The sequence below is a fragment of the Juglans microcarpa x Juglans regia genome, chromosome 4D (assembly GCF_004785595.1).
Source record: "Juglans microcarpa x Juglans regia isolate MS1-56 chromosome 4D, Jm3101_v1.0, whole genome shotgun sequence".
In the NCBI taxonomy this organism is placed as follows: domain Eukaryota; kingdom Viridiplantae; phylum Streptophyta; class Magnoliopsida; order Fagales; family Juglandaceae; genus Juglans; species Juglans microcarpa x Juglans regia.
This window is the reverse complement of record NC_054600.1, coordinates 28,625,808-28,647,275: the sequence shown is the minus strand read 5'-3', so window position 1 is coordinate 28,647,275 and position 21,468 is coordinate 28,625,808. Positions and strand designations below refer to the sequence as shown.

The following is a 21,468-nucleotide window of genomic DNA, read 5'->3' as shown; positions in this document are numbered from 1 at the left end:
AACGGTGCGTTTTATGCACCCAATGGCTAACTGCTCGAGTACAAAAAACGCAAGTTCTGCCGTTAAAAACGGTCACGGAGCGTCCACTTGAGGCAAGGTCCTTTTTTAACCGTTTAATAAAGAGATTGAGTTTTGTTTGGACAGTGAGGTTTTAAATAAATTTTAAATAAAATATTATTTTATAATTTAAAATAATTATTTTAAATTATTTATTATATTTTATATAAAAATTTAAAAAAATTATAATAATGTGATGAGATAAAATCGTTTATAAATCTAAATATGGCCTTAGTGTTGTGTTCCACACGACTTGACAACTTTACTTAACATTGTATGTATCGAATGTCGCTAATATTTTATCATTTTTTTTTTGAAACTTCATTGATTCATAACTCATCGATAAACTGTGCTAAAGTAGAGGGTAAATACAGTTTGGAGACTCATTCAATTCAACTATACATTCAGTTACTAATAAAACATTTTTTCCCAACTTATGAGCAACTAGGTTGTCCTCTCTGTGTATATGTCTAAAGTAACATAAATTGAATTGAAACATCAACAATTTCATGTCTGAGATAATCATTCCAAAATAATTGTTTTGTTGATGCCTTTATTGAATTGCCTTGACCACCAACTATGAGTCACCTTCTATTACAACATTCGACATACCCAGTTTAAGGTAAAAAATGACTTAAAGAACAACTATTGCTTCTGCTATTAGAGGGTCTGGGATGGAAGTATGCTTCTTCGTCATTGTTGCCAAAAAGTTCCATTGGTCATCTCTACCAGCCACCCCTATTCCTATTTTATACAATTTTAAGTCATCAGCCACATCCCAATTAATCTTGCAAAATCTTTATGGAGGACATTCCCAATTAAGTTTTCTTATAGTAGCAGATGTGTTGATGTTGAGGTCTCTAGAATTTGCAGCAGCTAAGTCAGTCTTAATTTAATTAACTCTGTTTATCATTTTTTTTAATTCGAATTTTAAATTTTAAAATTTTCACATGCTTGTATGGTTGGTTATATACAATAAAATTGTAAGTATAGATACCATTTTCCTTTAATAAATATCGAAATGTGAAAAAAAAAATATTTTTTTTTTAAATGAAAAGATTCTCTCTTTATCACTAAACAGCACAATAATCTCCTCCAAGCTCCATGGTCACTTTAGTTAGCTTCTTACCACATTCAATCCCGAGGAAATTATGTAGGATCTTCGCCCCCATTCATTTCGTCTCTCTTCGTTTCCGGTTCCTATCCGGTCTCCAGATACACTGCAGTCTCTCGGCGCTTCGTTTTTCAATCCAAATACACTGATGGCGTCTTCTCGCTGGAATAGAGGATAAGAAACTTCGTGGAGTTTTGGACCGTCCGCTTGTATTGTGTCTCGAAGAAGCTCTTGCTGTCCATGGTATATCCACGTTTGCTGCAGCCTTCAGGCTTTTTACTTTCTTGGTAAATAAATAAATTATGTTACTTAACCAGAAAATAAAAGAAGATGAAGAAAGCCGAATCATCGAATGAACTGGAACCATAATACATGTAACATCGAAAAATTATAATCATGGAGCGTGGTAGCTTTACAATTTACGTTCAATGTCTTACAGTTACAAAGTTACTGCAGGTAATCAGACCAGCTCCCACCATTTCCCTCTACTTCCAACCAAGGGACAGTAAAATTCTCCTTATTAAACAGGCAACTGACCCCGGGCATCTCATTGCGTGAGCAGCCTTGAATCACACGCCACAATTTTCACCTGGCCAACATTCTCCTGGCATTCCTCACTCTTAAACGTGGCACCCTGTAAGATGAAGGTCCAAACGTTGTCACAAAATCTGTAAGTGTGCAGATGCCCCTGTAGCAGACGCGCGGAAACAGAGATCAGAATTCAGAAACGTCCATATATCATATCAAAATGCTGATATAGTTCATTGAAATGTATTAAGTAGAAAAAAATGAAAGGAAAAATTGCTATAATGCGTTTGACCTGTCAGCTGAAGAACCAATGAAATTTTAACACAGTGCACAGATTAAGAAGTCTAATTACCTCGACTTGTTTTTCATAAAACAAGAAACTTGCCAGGGTTAGTATAGAATGAATTATTCCGTCTCAAATCTCAACTGAGTGCCAATACTGCTTTGTGTGTGTGTGTGTGTGTGTGTGTGTGTGTGCGCGCGCGCGTGGGCATATGGTTGTGAATATATGCAAATTCAAAATGAAACTTCTAATCCCCAGAAATATTCATTACTCATTATACCCTTCTATGGGGTACACTCAGTGCTACCATTTTAAGCATGAAATATGATAGCATCCATTGCTCCTATATCATATGAACATAAATAGTAGAAATATTATTTTTTTTATAGGTGAAATAGTAGAAATATTAGTAAAAAAAGAAGCAATGCCCATTTACAAGAGAACCATTGAAAGAAGACTGCACTGTTCTCTCATCATACATTCTTCCTATAAAGATGAGTATTGGAGGTAGTCACCATGATATTCTTACAGCAAAGAACTTCAACAGGATTTCATCCATTTAATTAATTTCTTATTCTTAGCCTAGCTTGCAGACCGCCTCTTCCCTCAATTCTACTTCACTTTGACCACTTAAAAGCCTTTTCTTTGTTTAATTAGTGATCAGGATTTGTAGTTTTGAGGTTTGAGGAAATAAACTTGAAATTTTCCATTTCATTTGTGGAAGAGCAAGTATTCTTTGAACCTGTCTGGCAACAGCTCCAAAATTGAATTGATGATGCATTTAAAGGTTATCTGGAGATGAATATTCCAAGCACTTCCATTTTCTTAAACTAAAATAAATCATCAAAAGATGATATATTCCCTGAGGTAGTTTCAAGACAGCATTATTGCCTGGGTCGAATGGCTTTCAAATTACGTTCCAAATTAGCTGACAAATAGAGTGGTGATGCATGAAATAGAAACCGACACACAATAGTAAACTCCTGGCAAAAGAAAACGAAGTTATAAAGGTCATATATAGAAGAACTTACAATGCATGCCAACTATCACTTCCTACTCAGGGACATGTGACGTGCATCTATGGTAATCTAACAAATTAATCAATCGAAATTATGAGGATGTCAAGAAGAAAGCCAGCCACTACATTTAGCTTTGATCACCATAAGTACAGTTTGCCCCACTGACAAGCGAAGCCCAAGGTTCCTTCTTCTTCCATGATATTAACATTACAGCAATAGACCAAGTCTTTTTAAATAATAAGGATCAGTCCAGTAAGAAAGCAGTGATACGTTTCTTCTACAAAATTGTGTCCATAATTTTGGGCAAATTCAGGGTACAACATAAATCATATTTTATTTATTTTACAAGTAGCATAGAAACATTTTTGATAACGTGGAACCTCACTAAGGCAAGGTCTTTTAGACCCACCCTTGAGGATTCAGGACTAAACTCAGATACACAACCTTACCCGTCAGAACCTCGTATTAGGTTATCCAAGGGAACTCCTAGTGTAGAATTAAAAAAATTCAGGATGTCTGAGTTTACAGCTCATCCCAAACCCGTCCTCTGACCACTAGGTTGCGCTGGATGGGTTAGTGACATAAAACTTAGAAGACTTAACGGAAAACAATGGTAATTATGCAGATACCATATAAGACCGCAATGAACTTTCATACTTCTACTCCTTTACCACTCAATATCTGCAATAAATATGGTTTCTTAATCTCAAAGCGTCAACGATGTGATTTCTCATCATTTAGCATGAAAAACGTCAAATTTCCACTAAAAAGAGCACGTAACTCTGAAAATCAATAACTAGAAAATTGCAAACTATTTAACTCACTCCTCTTAACCTTAATAAAAAACAAGAAAGCAATAAAACAAGCTTTGATTCAGATAAAAGGGGTAAAAGAACATTAAAAAGAAAGAAAACTAAAATAAAAAACTTACCTTAATGTTGACCTTACTTTTCACTTGAGCTTCCAAAGCTTCAGTCATAGACTAGACATGATAATGCATTAAAAAATCATCAATTAAGAGCAAACGCCTCCCCCCAATACTGAAATCTAAAAGTCAGAAACAGTAACAAAAGACAAACCGGGCCTAACCGTACCTTGTCGAACTGGACAAGAACCTGAATTGCCAGTTCAGGACTGAGAGTGCCGTTCTGAACCATCTCGTCCAAAGTCTCGGTCAGGCACATCCCGATCGTCGACCTCCGGTAAAGTTCGAACGTGGCCATTATCCGTCACCACACGAGATCTGAACATTTACACACGTGAATTGAGAATTTAGACACCTAAAGAAATCGAAGCATATGCAATCGAAAACGAAAACGAAAACATATAGTATGGATCGTGGACAAAACCTAGCAGGATGTAGAGACTAGAGAGAGATTAACAATAAAAGAAACCATGAAACGAAAGAAATTATAGAAATGGCGGAGAAATCGAAGGTTACGAGAGGATCGGTTGGCTAGAATGTAGAGGAGCTTTTGGTCTGAGCCTTGTCTTGTTTAACGTTTGCTCTCGAAGAATTTATGGCGGAGTGATTTGGGGCTTTTTATACCCTAGCTTTTGTAGCTGAGGGGTATATATAGCCGCGACTGATCTGGAAAGCTGAAATGTCGAGTTTACCCACAAGCTTTTTTTCTTTTTAGTTCTTCACTTCTCACGTTAATGGTAGGAGGACTCTTAACCCTCGTTTGGTTTTGCAAGTTTAGATAAAAATTAAAAATTAAATAAAATAATATTATAATTTATTTTTATTTTAAAATTTGAAAAAATTAAATTTTTTATTTTATTTTGTATGAGAATTTGAGAAAGTTGTAATAATTATATGAGATGAGATGAAAAGTTTTGTGAAAGTAAATAAGGCCTGAACCAGTCTGTTCAATAGCCCGTTCGATACTCGCCCGATTAAATTCGAGTCGAACTCGACTCATGAAAAAAAAAAAAGAAAAACTCACTCATAAAAGTAGATACCCGCTTGATTAGTAAATGACACATACCTAACAAAATTCGACTCGACTAAGGTTTGTTAAGGCCCACTCGTTTATGTTCTAGTTGACTCGTTAGTTCGACTTGATTAAAGTTCATTCATATATTGATAAATATATAGATACACCTATATATATGTATTAGCTAATAATATAAACATAACACTTTTATAATTAAATATATAATATATAAGCTAATTACTTTTGTCTATATATTGAATATACTTCATAGATATATTTTATAATTTATACAATAATTAGTCGATAAGATTTAATAATTTCATATACTAGTATGTGTGAACCATATATAAAATCAATATATGTTATCATATTATGTGTATGTATTAATAATTTATGCAAACATATAATATATTTTTATTATGGATAAATATCAACTAGGTAGAAGTAGATCTTAATTATTTATAAATTTTTAAAATCTTACAATTGAATAGAGGTTCTATTTGTTAGTTATAAAAATTAAATATTAGAAATTTTATTTTCGAGCTCGAGTAAAAAATTTAGCTTAGCGAGTCGAATTTGAATAAATAATAAATAAAAACTTCGAGTTTGGGCTCAAGCTCGAGCTCGATTAAAACCCTAATCGTAGGCAGTTATCAATTATTCGTTGCACATGATAACTGATAACGGTAAGGATGCAAATTACAATTTTCTTAAAAAAATATATATAGACGTACAATATTTTACATAATTATATTTTAAAATAAGAGATATTTTTGTAAAATACTTTATAAAAATAATATCACTTAATAAAAATACTCTCATTTCAAAACACAATGTTATGAGGATATTATTAATCCTTTCTTAATACTACATTGTTTACTAACTCTTTGATGTTAACATTCTTGATACTACGTGATTACCATCTTTTAACAATCTTATTCTGTTTGGTCAAATTGCTTCCGCCCATCATAAAAGCCCTAGTATTTTGTTTCAGAACATGAAAATTGCTCGTAGACCTTGTGTAATTGTGAAAAAAGAGGTGGATTGGGTCGTATCATTTTACGGATCTCTGGGCTGATCTGATAGATTTTTTTTTTTTAGTCAGGCCCATTTTAATTATATTTTGATGAGCAAATGTAAGAAAGAGAAGAGGAACAAGACAAAAAAGTTCAAGCCTCGATAGGTTTAAGGATAAAATCTGGGCACAACAACTTTAGGGAGATGGAGAGGATTGACATTACCATATATCATTTTTAAAATTTGATGTAAAACACATTTTTTTCATAAATTCAAAATTTTGCTAGTTATAACTAATAAGGGTTATTTCTATATAATTTTTATTAGTCTTTTATTTATAAAAAATGTTATTTTCCTTTCAATACTATTGATTTTATTTTATTTTATTTTTATATATTTTTATTTATTTATTTTATTTGAAAGAATGAAAAGATTTAGTACAAAATGAGAGCATTTTGGTACAAAAAAAGAGACTACGAATTCAGACTGATGAGAGGCAACGAGATCTGAAGAGAGTCGATGATATTTGGGCAATGAGCCTTGTCCTGTGGGCATAAAGAGATTTATCTTGCCTAAAGGCCAGAAAACTTACCTCTCGGTGAGTGAGAAGACTCGCAACTAGAAGGCGCGACCAGAAGGCGAGAATACATGGCGACAAGGCTCTAGGCGGTTGATTGAGTGACTAGTCTAAACGACCAACTTAAAAGACCAACCTAAACAACATCGTGAGCAATAACTAGAAAAGACGATATGAGTCTTTCATCTCGGTCGTGAGTCTTTCCACTCGGTAGGAGGAGAGACGCATTCTTTTGTGACCTTCACACCCGCCAGTTATATTCAGTGCATACGGCATCTACTCGCCTCTACCCTTCATAGTTCTACATTGGATTAGTCATTAGATTTATCAAAATAAGAATATAATATCATTTTTTTAATAATATTTTTTTCATATTTTGTAATCACACTAACCATATGTACATTAATAATTTAATTTGATAATTAAATTATTATTTCCCAACTGTTTTTTTCTCAACCTAATTATCCACATCATACTTTTGTGGCCTCATAATCTATTACTCATTCCATCACTATATGCCAAGTACTTGCTTACTTGTATTGGTACATGCACACGAAAAATAAAAAAGACGGTTGTGGGATTAAACCGGAATAAAAAACACATTTGGTTGTGAACAGTAATACTTCAAATATAAAGAAAAATAATGTTTTACTGTAGTTCAAAATTTTCAATTTATCTTTTAACTAATCCAATTCAGTTCTGTTTGGAAGAAATAAGTTATATTTTACATTTGGTTAAGTTTTTGATAAAGCCAATGACTAAGCATTGGCATAATCTTTAAAATTTGATGAAGTTATGTTTAAAATCACTGCATTATATTCACCAAATACTAAAATCTAAAACTTTGAACTACATTGTATTCCAATTTATCTTTAAATTTGATGACTCATTATTCACACTCTATAACCATTATTGTATTTACTTAAATTATTATTTTCCAATTTTGAACCACAATATATTTAAGTTGGGAACAATAATTTAAGTATCAAATTAAATTATTAATTAATATATAGTTAGTGTAGTTGTAAGATATAAAAAAATAAATTAAAAATATTATTATTAAAATAATAATATTATGTTATTATTTTGACTAATCTAATGGTTAATCTAATGTGGAGTTATGGCTAAAGGAGTTTTGGATTTATGAAAAATATGTATTTATCATCAAATTTTAGAAATAAATTTAATGAAACTAATGTCAATACTCTTAATAAGAATGCTTCTAGAGACTTCGTTTGAGACGGTCTATTTGGCATATAAATATAGATAGTTGCGCAAACATGTAATCTCAGTTGTTTTTAGTAAAATACTATAGCCACAAAAAGATTACATAAAATAATATTACAAATTGATATAATTTGATGTGTTTTGTCAGATTATAAAATTAATTTTATTATAAAATAAATCTAATAAATCAAATAAAGTTATATCAGTCTATAAAATTACTTTTATATAATCCATTAATAATTCTAACACCCCTATTCACTTTATTGAGATGTACATTTAAAAGTCACCAAAGACTAATTTTGTATAAATTTAAATAAAAATAAAATTTATAAAGTGAATTGATATGACAAGTTAAAATATATTTTGTAATAAAAATAATTTTATAATTTCACATATTACACGAAATGACTATACTTTAAAGAGCCGTTTTTATAATTATATTTTTACACTTTAAACCTCGCTAAACAAAATATCTACAAATAAAGTTGGATGGCATACAAATGTTACTAATTCATAAGTGATTTCTTTAAAACTTGGTCTCTTCAGTTTCGCAGCCAAAATGAATAGAAAGCAGTAATACCATCTGCTATGTATGCATATTGGTGAAGTTAGATTATTTTCTCGGGACCTTCTAAACGAATGTAGTCATACATGACTCCCTGGAAAGGGGTAGTGCCTTGAGTTTGTGTAAGAAAAATAGTATTATCTCCTTCAAGTAGCTGAGTGCCTGGTACATCGACATTGTACAGCCGATAAAGTCCATGAATCCCATGCCTCGCAATGGTATTGTCCTTCCCAATAACTCCACTGGAAAATAGAGGAGGATCTGCCTTCGGATCATTAATCCTAACCTTTTTAAGATTACCAACACAAAAAAAAAAAAAAAAAAACTCAATTAGTTAAATAATTAGGCTAATTAATCTATTTGAAAAATGTGGTTATCGAATAGAGTTATTCTATTATCAAGTCAGTGTTTAGAACACACTATCCACGTCACTTAAATGATAAGATTTGATTTATAAGATTTAAATTTTAGAATGTATTTTTCAAATTAAATTATATCATATAAATATTTTAATTATTATGTTTGGGAGAATAGAATAATGAAATTACATACTTGCAACTCGGAAGCATGTGCAGTTGCAAGAGCTAATCGTAATTTACAGGTTCCACTCTCATCGGCCACGTCGAGTTTGAACCTAATTTGCCAAGTAGTTCCTTCATATGTGTTATTAACTGTCTTCCTGCATTGCGAAAATAAAATTATTTTTTGTTCATGCAAACCAAAATAGTTATTAATTTAATCTCTTGATATTGGGGGAAAAAAGGGAACCTGGTCACTTGAGCAAAGAACCAATCTTTTCCATAGTCGCATGTCCCAATTGTGTATACCAAGTCTCCATCAGGATACAGTTCTGAATATCTTTCCCATAATCCATATTGCCTAAATCTGTCAATTAATAGATAAAAGATTAAAAAAATAAAATGATTAACCCATTATTTCGTAATTAAATTTATGGGCCTTAAAAGTTCTTGAGCAGGATATATGGCAGTTGGCACTGATACATTATAGAAATAAAATTTTAACAATTTAATTAACAAAATACAAAAATATATATAATTGCAATTCATACATCTAACACAACACTGATGTGAAAATCTTCTATATCAACTAGCATAAAAAATATTTATATTTATATTTTTCTTAAATATTAGAGAAATGATATTTGTATTTGTGGAATACGCAAGCGCCGTGCAATCATTTTGAAAAAGTAAGTAAATATAGTTTTTAATAGTGGACCCACTATTTTTTTCAAAAGAATTGCGCGACAATTGCATACTCTACGACTGCATGTAACATTACTTTAAATATTATGCGTTTTACAATGAGTGGCATAAACGTGTTTATATATTCACGTGTAAATAACAAGACTTAAACATAACATACCCTGCATTAAAGATCCAATTTTTTTTGTAACGATTGCAAAAATAGCATCTAAGCAAAGCATTTTTACCTATCAGGATGGTTGACATAAAGTTTATTGATCAACTTTGGATCAGGATCGGGGACATAGAATTCAGCTGCGGAGCGATCTGGGATGCCTATTTCCCACAATGTTGGCCCGTCTCTTGGAGGCTCATATACAACATCGCTCACATCAATCTCACAACCTGCTTCATGTGCTATTGAAATACACTACAAGATAATAAAACATGAGGAATAGGGAAAGGTTTGGACATAAGACCTGAGTTTATGGTAATGACAACATTGTATTGGTAATCGCCAATGACGCCGGGAACCCATGCATAAAGATTGTAGTCCCCAGTGCGTATATTGTTAATAGAGAAATACCCATCCTCATCAGCTCTGGTCCAAAATTGGTAACCCTGATTAGAAATAACATGTCTATAAGGTTGCAACCTTTGTAGTTACCCAATTGTTTATGGCAAAAATGAGATGTTCGTTCTCAATTTGCTATTCGGAATCATACCCGTTAATGTAATATAGAATAAGCGGCTTATAGGCATCGTTTGAATACAGAAACACTCTTAACCTATCTCATATCATCATTATAATTTTTTCAAATTTTCATACAAAATATAATAAACAATTTAATTTTTTCAAATCTTTAAATAATAATAATATTAAAAAATAATATTATAATAATATTTTATTCAACTCATCTAAAACTATCTCATCTCATTATCCAAAGCAGCCTAATGTAAATTGCTTAAATGACAAACCAATCAAAATATTTCATGTAAACTTATATGACTATATATATATATGCACTCATGACATCTTATGTAGCTCCAATGATTTGAAATTACCTTGCATTCTCTTTGCCAGGACCCAACATTCCCGGGGAGTGCCAATCCAACAAAAGCACCATTTCCTGGCACGTTCTCTTCACTAATATACCTAGACAACAAAAGTTCAAATTTCTAAAACCTTAACTAAATTCAGATGAGAAACAGTAAAGAAAGATGAAAAAAGGGGCCAGATATATAATATCTGGAAAATTTTTAGACATAAGTCACACTCATACACATTACTTAAAAATATATGATTTTACTCATTTAACCTCTTATAATACCTGTCTTGGATTAGGAGTCTGCCGCAAACACTACCCCGTTGATCTGCTGATTGAAAATCCTCTGAAGCTGGAAAACTATAGGGCCATGTTTGAACTTCATAGATCATCTGAAAAAAAAGGGACTGTTCTAATTAAATAATTGTTTAAGATTAAGATTGTAGAATTATTACATTTTTTACTGACAAGAATTGCAGTTCAATTGGGATGTAAAAAGACCTGTTGCTTGGCATCCTCCCAGAGCAAAAGCGGGTCATCTCCATCAGTCAGAGAATTAAGATAAATAAAAACGGGGCCAAAAACCTTCTTCCACGGCTCGTTAGGTCCAAATTTCAGTACCAGATCCTCTCCTGAATAGTGTACGCTGTGAAATATCTGAGATTGTGCCGTTTTAATTAAAGTTAACGCTGTTAAAAGACCTTAATCACATCCTTTCCTCTCTCTGTGTAAACCAAGTTTTTCTCTGGTAGTATTTAATATTTATATTACTTACAGCAAGGGTGGTGGGACCGACGTGGGAGGTAAGGCATTGTTTGAGGGGTCCACCGGATCGGAACTCATCGCTGGCCGTGATTTGCCAGAATCCCATGCTTGGATTGTTGGATATCCACCCGTGAACCCTGTTGTCTTTGTTCTCACAAGAGTATTGGTACTTGTCGTCCACCTTTACATGAGTAGTAACCCATCAAATCAAAACGCAATACAACTTGTTAGGCAAGGAAAAAAAAAAAAAAATAGGGTGGTAAAGATTGTCATTCATTATTTCAGAGCAAATGAAAGGGTTTTAAGAATTTATTTATTTATTTTTATCGACAACAGGATTAGTAGATGGCAACACCTCTCCTTTGAAATCTGGCTCCACGGGATTAACAAGTAGGACTGCCTCTGGGTAGGCCAGGGCCTGGCCTCTGTCAGCTAGGCGGTCTTCAGGCAAGGGCATGAATCTTTGCCTGTTGTCTGCTATAGCCATGTAACGAAACCTATATGAATTCAAAACACATCCTGTTTATCCACTTTCAAGCCTTGTTTATCCTGAAATACTGCAAGCAATCTGAAATTCAATAAAGAAGACAGGGTCAAGATTTATTTACATGTCTTCCCTAAGCTTGAATGCTATTCTGGTATTATCAATGTTGAAAGCAGGCCATTCCTCTAAGTGCTCATAAATGGCATAGGAGTAGAAGCCCGAGGAACCACGAAGCATTATGTACCTACCAAAGAAAAGAACAAAACAAAAACAAAACCGAAAGAGACCGACTCCAATGAAATGTCAATAAAACAACATCAATTTGAACAAGCATGTACCTTTTGTCTATATTCAAGGGAATGAGCTTCCCCTGATCTATGGAGGGATCCCACATTCTGGTAAATGAGAGCTCTACTTGTTCTTCGTTTTCCACTATTACCTTCAAACTGGTCCCTTCCATCCTGCAAAGAAATCGGCCGGTTCATCCACAGGTTTCATACTACCTTAAAATTTATTCCCAAACAACATGTAAATCTTACAAAGAAAGTCAGAATTAATTGCAATTATAATAGTGGACAAGAACATGTTCCTAAGTAGGAAGTTGTAGGTAACATACCTGTCAAATATGCCCTTCGTTCCCGTACTTCCGGCAACATTCCACACAAGGTCCCAGTATCTACATAGTTAATTAATAAAGAAGAAAAATCAGCTTCTGCTATTTAGTTAGGAATTGCATCTCTAGGTGGCAGCCATGTTTTATTGGTCCCCATACAACTTGATTGTTACACATTAAAGTTATCAGGGGTGGGGTGGGGTGTGAGGATGAATAGTGGCTGATGTATAGCAAATATCATATATAAAATCCTCTAAAAAAACATATAGATTTCTTTAAAGCACATTTAACATCTGGTTTATTCTCTTTTATCTTTACAAAATATATACACACACACACACACGAGGAAGTAAAATCTGGGGCATATCAGAGCAGAGCTCTCCTACAAATAGGAGATATTTCTGTGGAAAAGAAAACAGAGAGAAATTGAAGAGCTTAGACGACATTGTACCCTCTGTTAGATTCCTCGTTAAGAATTTCGAGCAAATTGTCAATGCCATTATACTCAATTCCCGTGACCATTCCTTCTGGATTTGAGATGGTGACCTGCAGTATGCCGTTGTCCATCACCACCTGCACAAATTATTTTCTCATCAACATCCCAATGGCGTGCTGCACTTAAAAGTACTTACCTCTATATGCATTTTCCATGTACTAGCTCATGCCCAAAAAAAAAAAAAAAAAAAAGAAAAAGAAAAAAGAAAAGAAAAGGAAAAACCAAACTGCTTTACATGTTGATCTTTGATATGTAATTGCACCCCTGGGAATGACATGCTCATGAGGTTTGCCTTAATATCTCCGGGAACTTCTACAGGAGGATGAAAATTTGAATTTGGTACTTGTGTTTGTGTTGAGAGTTTCAGTAGAACACAAAGCATAATATTGCTGAAAGCCAAATGCCAAATCCATGAGGATTCTGAGAAGTAAAGACTGCACATCCTTTAACTTTTTGACACTCCAATCTGAGGCTGTAGACATGTGAAGGCTGATAAGGATCTTTCAGGCCGATCGAGTTTCCTTGAACTAGAGACAAAGCATTCGTTTTGTTTGTTTCGTATAATCATTTATCTTTTCTTTGTCGCCACCGGTTTTTGGTGCATGGGACGGTGCTATGCACGGGATGATCGTGCGTCTCGATAAAATACGAGAAAAAATAAATAAAGAGAAGATCATAAGGAGGAATAAGAAGAGGAAGGATCAGATGATTCGATTTTAGCTAGAAGTCCACAGCTATAATCTACAAAGGTCAAAGGATTAAAATAGTAAAAGAATGAGTTGAGAAATATATCAAGAATAAGGAAAAACTCCGTTCAGGGGCAAATTTTTCCTAGAACTTGGCTTGAGTGATCGAGGTTTGCAAGGAGCTTGCGTGCTATATTTTCTCATTTATTCATGGAAAAGAGTGTGAGAAAGGATACTGGTGTCGAGTTATGCATTTCTAATTGCCGTCTCCGATGAGATTAATGCTCATTTGACATATATATTTGAAAAAAAAAATGTTTGGAGATGATCATAGAGGGAAAGATATCGTCAGATTCTTGCCAACTTGAGGGGATCTTGATGTATGTAACTGATCCCAAACAGAAATAAATGAGAGCTCAATCTTTATAAATGTAACAGTAAATGTTGGTGCATTTTAATATTAAAAAGAATAAAGATTGGAGGAATAAATGTTAAATCATAAATATTTAGTAAGAGAAATAATAGTTACAGTCGTGAGTGCGCAAGCGCTGTGCAATCACTTTGAAAAAAATAAGTAAATATGAGACCCATATGAAAAAATAATAATTTTTTAATAGTGAACTTCACTCTTTTTCAAAGCGGCTGCTGCACGACGCTTACGCATTCCATGACTATATGTAACATTAAAAAAATTTCTTTTTTAATAATGGACTCTATTTTTTTTAAAAAGAAGTACTCAAAACTTGCAAATCTTGAGACTGAAACTAGCAACGCCCTTTCTTAAGCCAAGGCTTTAGCGATGGAATTGTAAGGCCCTTAATTAAAAGGCTTTGATTTTTACAGATTGTAATTGTGTTTGAGCTGTACATTAATACAAAAATAGAAAACAAACGGTAGGAGTAATGGAGAGGCTACAATCATGGTCAAGAATTGATTTTATTTGCTGTTAAGCTGTAATCAGGCAAATATTTAGTCCCTTTTCAAAAAGGCTCGAATCTGTTTACAGAAAACAAGATTTTGAACATTTCAATCGGTGCCAACGCCCATGTGACAGCATGATCATCCATGTCACATGCATAATAGACAGTGGATTTATAAAGACTTTCTCTGACGTGGTCTTCAAAAAGTGATTCTCCATGAATAAGAAGTTGGTATTCAACTTGATCTCTGTCTCGATTATATTGATCATAAGTCAAAAGTAGGTCTTAATATGTGTCAGTTGGGTGCAATATTTGTGCTAAAAATATAATAAGTTCCATTAGATTAAGCTCTTGAAATAAGTGGTGACTTAAACAAAACGAGGTTAATTTCAAACTCAGCTACAAACCCAGTTGCTCAAAAACTGCCTCGTTATACTTAATGCTATGAATGTCTTCTTTTCAACAACAAATTTAACTCAGAAACTGCGGGTGTAGCATCGATCGCATGCACCAAATCTATGCAAAATATTGAACAGTCTTGCTAATTTGTAAACTGTGCAAGGAACTCATTACTTGTTTCTGGGAAGTAGAAGATGGGGGGCCCTCTAAACGGATATAATCATACATAATCCCTTGGAAAGGGCTGGAGCTTCTTGGTTGTGTCAAAAAAATGGTATTATCCCCTTGGACAAGCCGACCACCTGGTACGTCCACATTGTAAAGCCAATACAGCCCGTGTATTCCATGTCTAGCAATTGAGTTGTCCCTTCCTATCAATCCACTTGAAAACAGAGGAGGATTTGCCTTTGGATCGTTCACCCGAACCTTCGAATACAAATTCATGTAGAATAATGAAAATCTATATGCACCTAAGTTCACAAAAAGGTGTTTTAACAAATAGTAGTAAATGTTTTATATATACCTGCAGTTCAGAGAGAGTGGAAGAAGCCAGTGCCAGCCGCAGCTTATAGTTACCATTGGGATCCAAATTGTCAAGAGTAAATTTAATTTGCCACGTAGTTCCTTGATATGTATTACTGTCTTTCTTCTTCCTGAGATGCAATGAATATAGCACAAAGTGCTTAATTATCTTACTTTGAGACTTTTAAGTGGAGAAATGATATTTGCAGTCTTAGGGTGTGTACTGTACAAGTCTTTCTTTTGAAAAAAATAGATAAATTTGAGATTCACATAAAAAAAATTAACTTTTTAATAGTAGATCTCACTTCTTTTTAAAGGCAGTGTGCGAGACTTGTACATCCTCGTACTGTATCTAGCATTATTTTTTTTCAGTATCACAAAGTGTTTTTCTCCCCCAACAGCAGGAAAAAAAAAGACGGTTTCTCTTTGTTTGCTGAAAACTAAAAAGGAAAATAATCCAAAGTAAACTCAGGAAGTTCATGGGTAAATAAAAAATTCAGTGAAAGCCTGATCAAGCACTTGAAGAACGAAAGACAAAAGTACTGCACCTGGTAACCTGAGCATAGAACCAATCTTTAGTGTAGTCGTTGACACCAATAGTGAAAACCAAGTCATTATCAGGATACAATTCTGCATATCTTTCCCACAAGCCATACTGCCTAAACCTGCCAATTAAATATGATCATATGGCTTCAAATTACCTGATTAACCACTGGTCCTAGATTGAAATCATGTTAATCAAAGCAATATACAGGAGAAAGAAAAATGGATCAACCTGTCAGGATGATTGACATAGAGTTTATTGATGTACTTGGGATTAGGATCGGGAACATAGAACTCTGCGGCAGAACGATCAGGTATGCCTATTTCCCACAGTGTAGGGCCATCTCTGGGAGGCTTATAAACAAGATCGCCCATCTCAATTTCACAACCTGCATTTTATATTGCATATCACTTAAAGTACCATTACCGTTCGTTTTTTCTATTGGATGACCAGAATGAAGAAATGGTCAATACAGTCGAAACTGAGGAAGAAATTGTACCTGCGGTTATGCTAACAACAACATCGTATTTGTAGTCCCCGATATACCCCGGGATCCATGCATAAAGATTATAGTCCCCAATGCGTATATCGTTGATGAAAAAATAGCCTTCCTCGTCTGCGTTGGTCCAAAATTGATAGTCCTGTATAATGTGGAGTTAACAATTAATTAGATCGAGCAAATTAGGCATTGGTTTATGGGTAGTTTACAAGCCCCAAACCTCGTACTCATGATTTAGAAAAATAAGTGTCGGTTTGGATTCAGAGACAGATGAGATGGTTTTAGATAAAAGATGAAAGTTAAAAAAAATATTGTTAGAATATTATTTTTTAATATTATTATTATTTTGTGATTTGAAAAAATTGAATTGTTTATTATATTTTATGTAAAAATTTAAAAAATTATAATGATGAGATGAGATGAGATGAAACACTCATAAACCATGTAATCACCTTGCACTCTCTTTGCCAAGATCCAGCGTCTCCAGGAGGCGCCAAGCCCACATAAGCGCCAGTTGCAGATATATAGTCACTGCTTAGGTAACTACGTACACAATATTATTAATGTAGTTACATTAACGATCGATATTCAATATTGAAGTTGAAAGCCAAGTAAAGCAGCAAGCTGGCCTCCTACCTGTCTCGGACAAGAAGCCGACCGCTAACGTTACCCCGTTGGTCGGACTTGGGAAAATCCTCGGAAACAGGGAAGGTATATGGCCAACTTTGAACTTCAATCATCATCTATAACGTCGATTTGTATTCGCGTTTGATCGTTCAGATCATCAAAAGGTTGTTAAAATATTTATTTTAAATAGAAATTAATGCCGTGGTAATTGAATTAAACCTGCGTTTTGGCATCCTCCCATAGCTGAAGTGGGTCGTCTCCAACGTATGCAGAGTTAACGTACATAAAAACCGGACCGAAAACCTTTTTCCATCGTTCGCCGGCTCCAAATTTTGGCACCAGATCCTCTCCGGAGTAATGTGCACTTAGAAACATCTAGCAACAATATTTTAAATTAAGAATAATAATATAGTCAAAAACCTTACGAATAATACTACTCCGGTTAGAACTTTCAAAATGACACATGTATATAGTAATATGTTTTATATGTTGAGTAGACAAGTCTTTTAATAAATTTTTAAATGAATTTTGGAAGAAGTCACGAGAGAATGAAGAGTAAACATATATGAATGCTTGCACTCGACGAACTATGCAGACATTTATGCGCTTAGGTGTAAGACCAGACACCATACGCTACCAAACATATGTGATTGAAATGACAAAATTTAAAATAACAATAGCAATATTTCTTATTATAATATCTAAGAACAACATGGTCATAAATATTTGTATTTATATGCTAAAGAGTTAAAATTTATGTTATAAATTAAATTATATCATATAAATATTTTAATGGATGTGTTCTAGAATCTAAATACCAATTTGAGAATATAATTTTTTTTATAGGCGGTATTAAGGTGCAGTTTGGATAGTGAGATGTGAGATTTTTTTAGATAGAAGTTGAAATTTAAATAAAATATTATTATTATTTTAAGATTTGAAGAAATTAAATTATTTATTATATTTTGTATAAAAATTTAAAAAAATTGTAATGATAAGATAAGATGACTTTCACTATCTAAACGAGGTCTAAGAGCTGGTTTGGATCACTCATTTTACTACTATTCATAAATTTTAGTTCATAAATTTCACTATTATTTATAAACTATCTTATCTCATTTCTAAATTTAAACGGGACGAATCTATTATACCATCGAGGCATCACTGCCTTAAGTTAAAGAAGAAAGAGAGCTTACAGCGAGCGTGGTGGGGCCCACATGTGAGGTCAGGTTCTGCTTGAGTGGACCACCAGATCGGAACTCGTTGCTGGGTGTAATTTGCCAGAATCCCATAGGCGGGTCAGTATTGGTGGAGATCCACCCATGAACCCGAATGTTTTCGTTATTACTCGAGTATTGGTACTTGTCATCCACCTATCAACCAAACCAAACACCCAATTAAACTCTCTTTTTGATGTGATAGTCGTGTGCCATTCTACTGAATGGTGTAAGGTGTTGTGTAAACAAATGATGAATGTAGAGGGTTGTTGAGAGTGAACAAACAACAAACAATACCACCCAAAAAGAAAAAGAAAAAGTACCTCTCCCTTGAGTTCGGGCTCCACTGGGTTAACAAGTAGGACTGCCTCTGGGTAGGCCAGGGTCTGACCTCTCTTGGGCAATCGGTCATCTGGGAGGGGCATGAATCTTTGCCTGTTGTTGGCCATTGCCATATAATGGAACCTATCAAATTTAAAACCTTGCATTAGTTTAATGAAGAATGATAAACACACGTAACTTTTTACGACACATTACATAATCATGTTTTAAAATAAATAGTAATTTAATAAAATATTTTATAAAAATAATATCACTTTATAAAAATACCCTCATTTTAAAACATGTATTAGAAAATATATTATAAAATATGTTTTGTAGACATCATTGCTATAGTTTAATTGGTTATTCTTTTCCCTTAATAGATAATAGTCATTTTTATTTGTAAAAAATAAGTTATAGGGATTGGGGATGTATTTTTTTTAAAGATAATCTCGAGAATTATTATTTTTAGTCAATAAGTATATTTGAAATATATATTTAGTGCCAAATAGGAGGAGTACTAGGCTAGCTATCAGATTCCCAATCCTTTTTTAAGGCTCCATTTAGATAGTGAAACACTCTCAACTTATCTCATCTCATCATTATAATTTTTTTAAATTTCCATACAATATATAATAAACAATTTAATTCTTTTAAATTTTAAAAAAATAATAATATTTTATTCAACTCATCTTATCTTATTATACAAATCAGCCCAAATGTAAAATTATTAGAATAAATTATTAATAAGGCATTATGAATATGACAACAACTAGAGAGAGGAAAAGGAGTTTGTGATCTACTTGTCCTTTCTGAGCTTGAAAGCAATCCTGGTTTCGTCGAGGTTGAAAGCAGGCCATTCCTCTAAGTGCTCGTAAATGGCATAAGAGTAAAATCCCGATGAACCACGAAGCATTATAAACCTAGTTGATGAATTGGCCGGCACGACAAATATTTAAATATCAGTTTCACCTTCAATAGTATAATTAAATGAATATTTGTTTTTTTTTTTTTCGCCTAAAAAAAAGATGAATATGATTGAAACTTGAAACAGACAGGTTATAACATTTGTTTATTTGAAACAAAGATGCATGGACCTTTTGTCTATATTTAATGGGACGAGTTTGCCCTCCATGGAAGGATCCCACGTCCTTGTGAAAGAGATCTCAACCTGTTCCTCATTTTCGACGATAACCTCGAACCTCGTTCCTTCGATTCTGCATATGTGGTAGCTGTAACTAGTAAATAATATAAATATATGCACCATGAATAAAGAAAAATGGCTTATAAATGATATAATTTTGAGTAATTTTATGCACAGTCAGAGTACTTAGGTATTGTGAAATCGTTTTGAAAAAAATTATAATTTATTATTAAAAAGTTGATTTTTTTTTTTAATGTGGATTTCATATTTATTTATTTTTTTTAAAAAAAATTGTGTGATATTTACGTATTTTACGACTGTAAATATCATTTTTCTATAATTTTGTAGCTGAAGGGAATGAGAGAGAGATAACAAGACAAAGGGATGAATTAGAACATACAAATCAAATATACCAGTTGTTCCAGTACTTCCTGCTGGTGAGCTCCAAACAAGGTCCCAGTACCTGAACATTCAACATTCCATTTCCAAAATAGGGTAAGTTTCTAGACCAAGTTTCAGCTAATACTTCAAAGTTCATAATCCAACATCAGAGGAAGAAACAAATTTTCTTGAGTCATTATTTTGTAAGTGATCTCCTATATATCAACGTTGTAGTACGTAATACCCTCTATTAGATTCCTCGTTAAGGACTTCAAGCAAGTTGTCGATGTCATTGTATCGAATCCTAGTTACAAATCCCTGCGGATTGGACAATGTAACTTGGAGTATGCCATTATCCAGTACTACCTGCACATGAGCAAGAAGTTGAAAGGAGCCTAAAAACATAACGTGATGGTGTTTATATCTGTAGAGAGTAATGATACATACACAACTATTTTTATAGTTTTTTTTTTCAATTATGTTTTAGATAGAAGACATTTATATAAAATTTGAAATTCAAATAAAATACAAAGCTCAAAAAGGATAATATTTTTATTTTTTTATTTTTTATTTTTTTATATAAAGTAGCGCGCACCACGGTCCACACCATCATGTTTGTTGATTCTAAATGAGTAATAAAATAGTAAATATTTAAAATAGACGAGAGGCTTGTTTGGGAAAAAAGAAATTAACAAGCAATATGCTACTATGAAGAGAAATCAAAAGGGAAGAAATAGGAGTTACATGATGATCTCCATAATGTAATTGCACTCCTAGAGGCGACTGCATTTTGGTGACCCCTTATAACCTCTTGCTAGCCTTTGGAACTTCTTAAGCACAAGGAAGATGTCAATATTCCAGTGTGAGAGCTAGGAGCCAATGATTTCTGAGAAATATAAGGAATGGCATTAACAAAAAGAGTATTTTGCTCGCAAGTACCCACTATGATTTTGTGAAGAAAAATTCTGTTTAAATCTTACCTTTCGGCTATGATGTGCAGAAAAAAAAAGTTGAAGTTAAAGGGGCTTATAAGAACATGTTGGGATAACTTTCCTTGAACTAAAGATAAAGCATTCATCTCCAGCCTTTTCTTTACATAATCTCTTTACTTAGTCGACACCACTGTCTGGTGCATTAGATAAATTAGACGTACAAGAGTCGCTACGTACAAGTAGCCAAAGTGTCAAACCACAATCGCGCGATATGAAAAAACATGTAGATTAATAATGAGTGATATATATGGGCATGTTTCTTTCATAAACTTCCTTTAAATTT

General features: G+C 33.3%; 3 protein-coding genes across 6 annotated transcripts; all 3 read right to left on the bottom strand.

Moving 5' to 3' along the window:
• Positions 1-1,524: 1,524 nt before the first annotated feature.
• On the bottom strand, positions 1,525-4,603 carry LOC121259643 (transcription initiation factor IIA subunit 2). Of its 3 annotated transcripts, none has more exons than XM_041161294.1 (4): positions 4,443-4,603; positions 4,096-4,244; positions 3,933-3,983; positions 1,525-1,859 (listed from the first exon to the last, which is right to left on the bottom strand). In XM_041161294.1, exons 2-4 carry the CDS (start codon positions 4,222-4,224, stop codon positions 1,719-1,721), a joined length of 321 nt encoding a protein of 106 aa, XP_041017228.1. In that variant the 5' UTR covers positions 4,225-4,244; positions 4,443-4,603; the 3' UTR covers positions 1,525-1,718. The 3 variants fall into 3 exon arrangements, with proteins under 3 accessions (XP_041017228.1, XP_041017230.1, XP_041017229.1); XM_041161296.1 differs by having other exon boundaries at positions 1,525-1,805; XM_041161295.1 differs by having other exon boundaries at positions 4,351-4,524.
• Positions 4,604-8,128: 3,525 nt separating this feature from the next.
• On the bottom strand, positions 8,129-13,662 carry LOC121259642 (probable rhamnogalacturonate lyase B). Of its 2 annotated transcripts, XM_041161292.1 has the most exons (15): positions 13,169-13,600; positions 12,889-13,010; positions 12,441-12,500; positions 12,163-12,285; positions 11,949-12,068; positions 11,696-11,837; positions 11,351-11,521; positions 11,077-11,232; positions 10,861-10,967; positions 10,595-10,685; positions 10,009-10,150; positions 9,778-9,934; positions 9,096-9,212; positions 8,880-9,006; positions 8,129-8,613 (listed from the first exon to the last, which is right to left on the bottom strand). In XM_041161292.1, the coding sequence occupies exons 1-15, from the start codon at positions 13,373-13,375 to the stop codon at positions 8,371-8,373; spliced, it is 2,085 nt and encodes a 694-aa protein (XP_041017226.1). In that variant the 5' UTR covers positions 13,376-13,600; the 3' UTR covers positions 8,129-8,370. The 2 variants fall into 2 exon arrangements, with proteins under 2 accessions (XP_041017226.1, XP_041017227.1); XM_041161293.1 differs by lacking the exon at positions 10,009-10,150 and having other exon boundaries at positions 9,778-9,959; positions 13,169-13,662.
• A 1,201-nt stretch (positions 13,663-14,863) lies between these two features.
• On the bottom strand, positions 14,864-21,122 carry LOC121260579 (probable rhamnogalacturonate lyase B). The gene is made up of 15 exons (XM_041162522.1): positions 20,938-21,122; positions 20,438-20,559; positions 20,213-20,275; positions 19,766-19,885; positions 19,472-19,591; positions 18,671-18,812; positions 18,327-18,503; positions 17,350-17,505; positions 17,140-17,246; positions 16,956-17,046; positions 16,504-16,645; positions 16,236-16,392; positions 16,009-16,125; positions 15,462-15,591; positions 14,864-15,364 (listed from the first exon to the last, which is right to left on the bottom strand). The coding sequence occupies exons 1-15, from the start codon at positions 20,980-20,982 to the stop codon at positions 15,056-15,058; spliced, it is 1,998 nt and encodes a 665-aa protein (XP_041018456.1). The 5' UTR covers positions 20,983-21,122; the 3' UTR covers positions 14,864-15,055.
• Between the last annotated feature and the right edge of the window lie 346 nt (positions 21,123-21,468).

Excerpts from the sequence above, each read along its gene's own strand:
- LOC121259643 (XM_041161294.1), bottom strand. The coding sequence starts at position 4,224 with ATGGCCACGTTCGAACTTTACCGGAGGTCGACGATCGGGATGTGCCTG. Across the intron at positions 3,984-4,095 it reads TTCTTGTCCAGTTCGACAAG|TCTATGACTGAAGCTTTGGA; the intron begins GTACGGTTAGGC and ends TATCATGTCTAG. Across the intron at positions 1,860-3,932 it reads AAAGTAAGGTCAACATTAAG|GGGCATCTGCACACTTACAG; the intron begins GTAAGTTTTTTA and ends CGTCTGCTACAG.
- LOC121259642 (XM_041161292.1), bottom strand. The coding sequence starts at position 13,375 with ATGTGCAGTCTTTACTTCTCAGAATCCTCATGGATTTGGCATTTGGCT. Across the intron at positions 12,286-12,440 it reads ACGAAGGGCATATTTGACAG|GATGGAAGGGACCAGTTTGA; the intron begins GTATGTTACCTA and ends ATTTCTTTGCAG. Across the intron at positions 10,151-10,594 it reads CCTGGCAAAGAGAATGCAAG|GGTTACCAATTTTGGACCAG; the intron begins GTAATTTCAAAT and ends ATTTCTAATCAG.
- LOC121260579 (XM_041162522.1), bottom strand. The coding sequence starts at position 20,982 with ATGCAGTCGCCTCTAGGAGTGCAATTACATTATGGAGATCATCAT. Across the intron at positions 18,504-18,670 it reads AGCCCGAACTCAAGGGAGAG|GTGGATGACAAGTACCAATA; the intron begins GTACTTTTTCTT and ends TTTGGTTGATAG. Across the intron at positions 17,247-17,349 it reads GGGAGGATGCCAAAACGCAG|ATGATGATTGAAGTTCAAAG; the intron begins GTTTAATTCAAT and ends TCGACGTTATAG.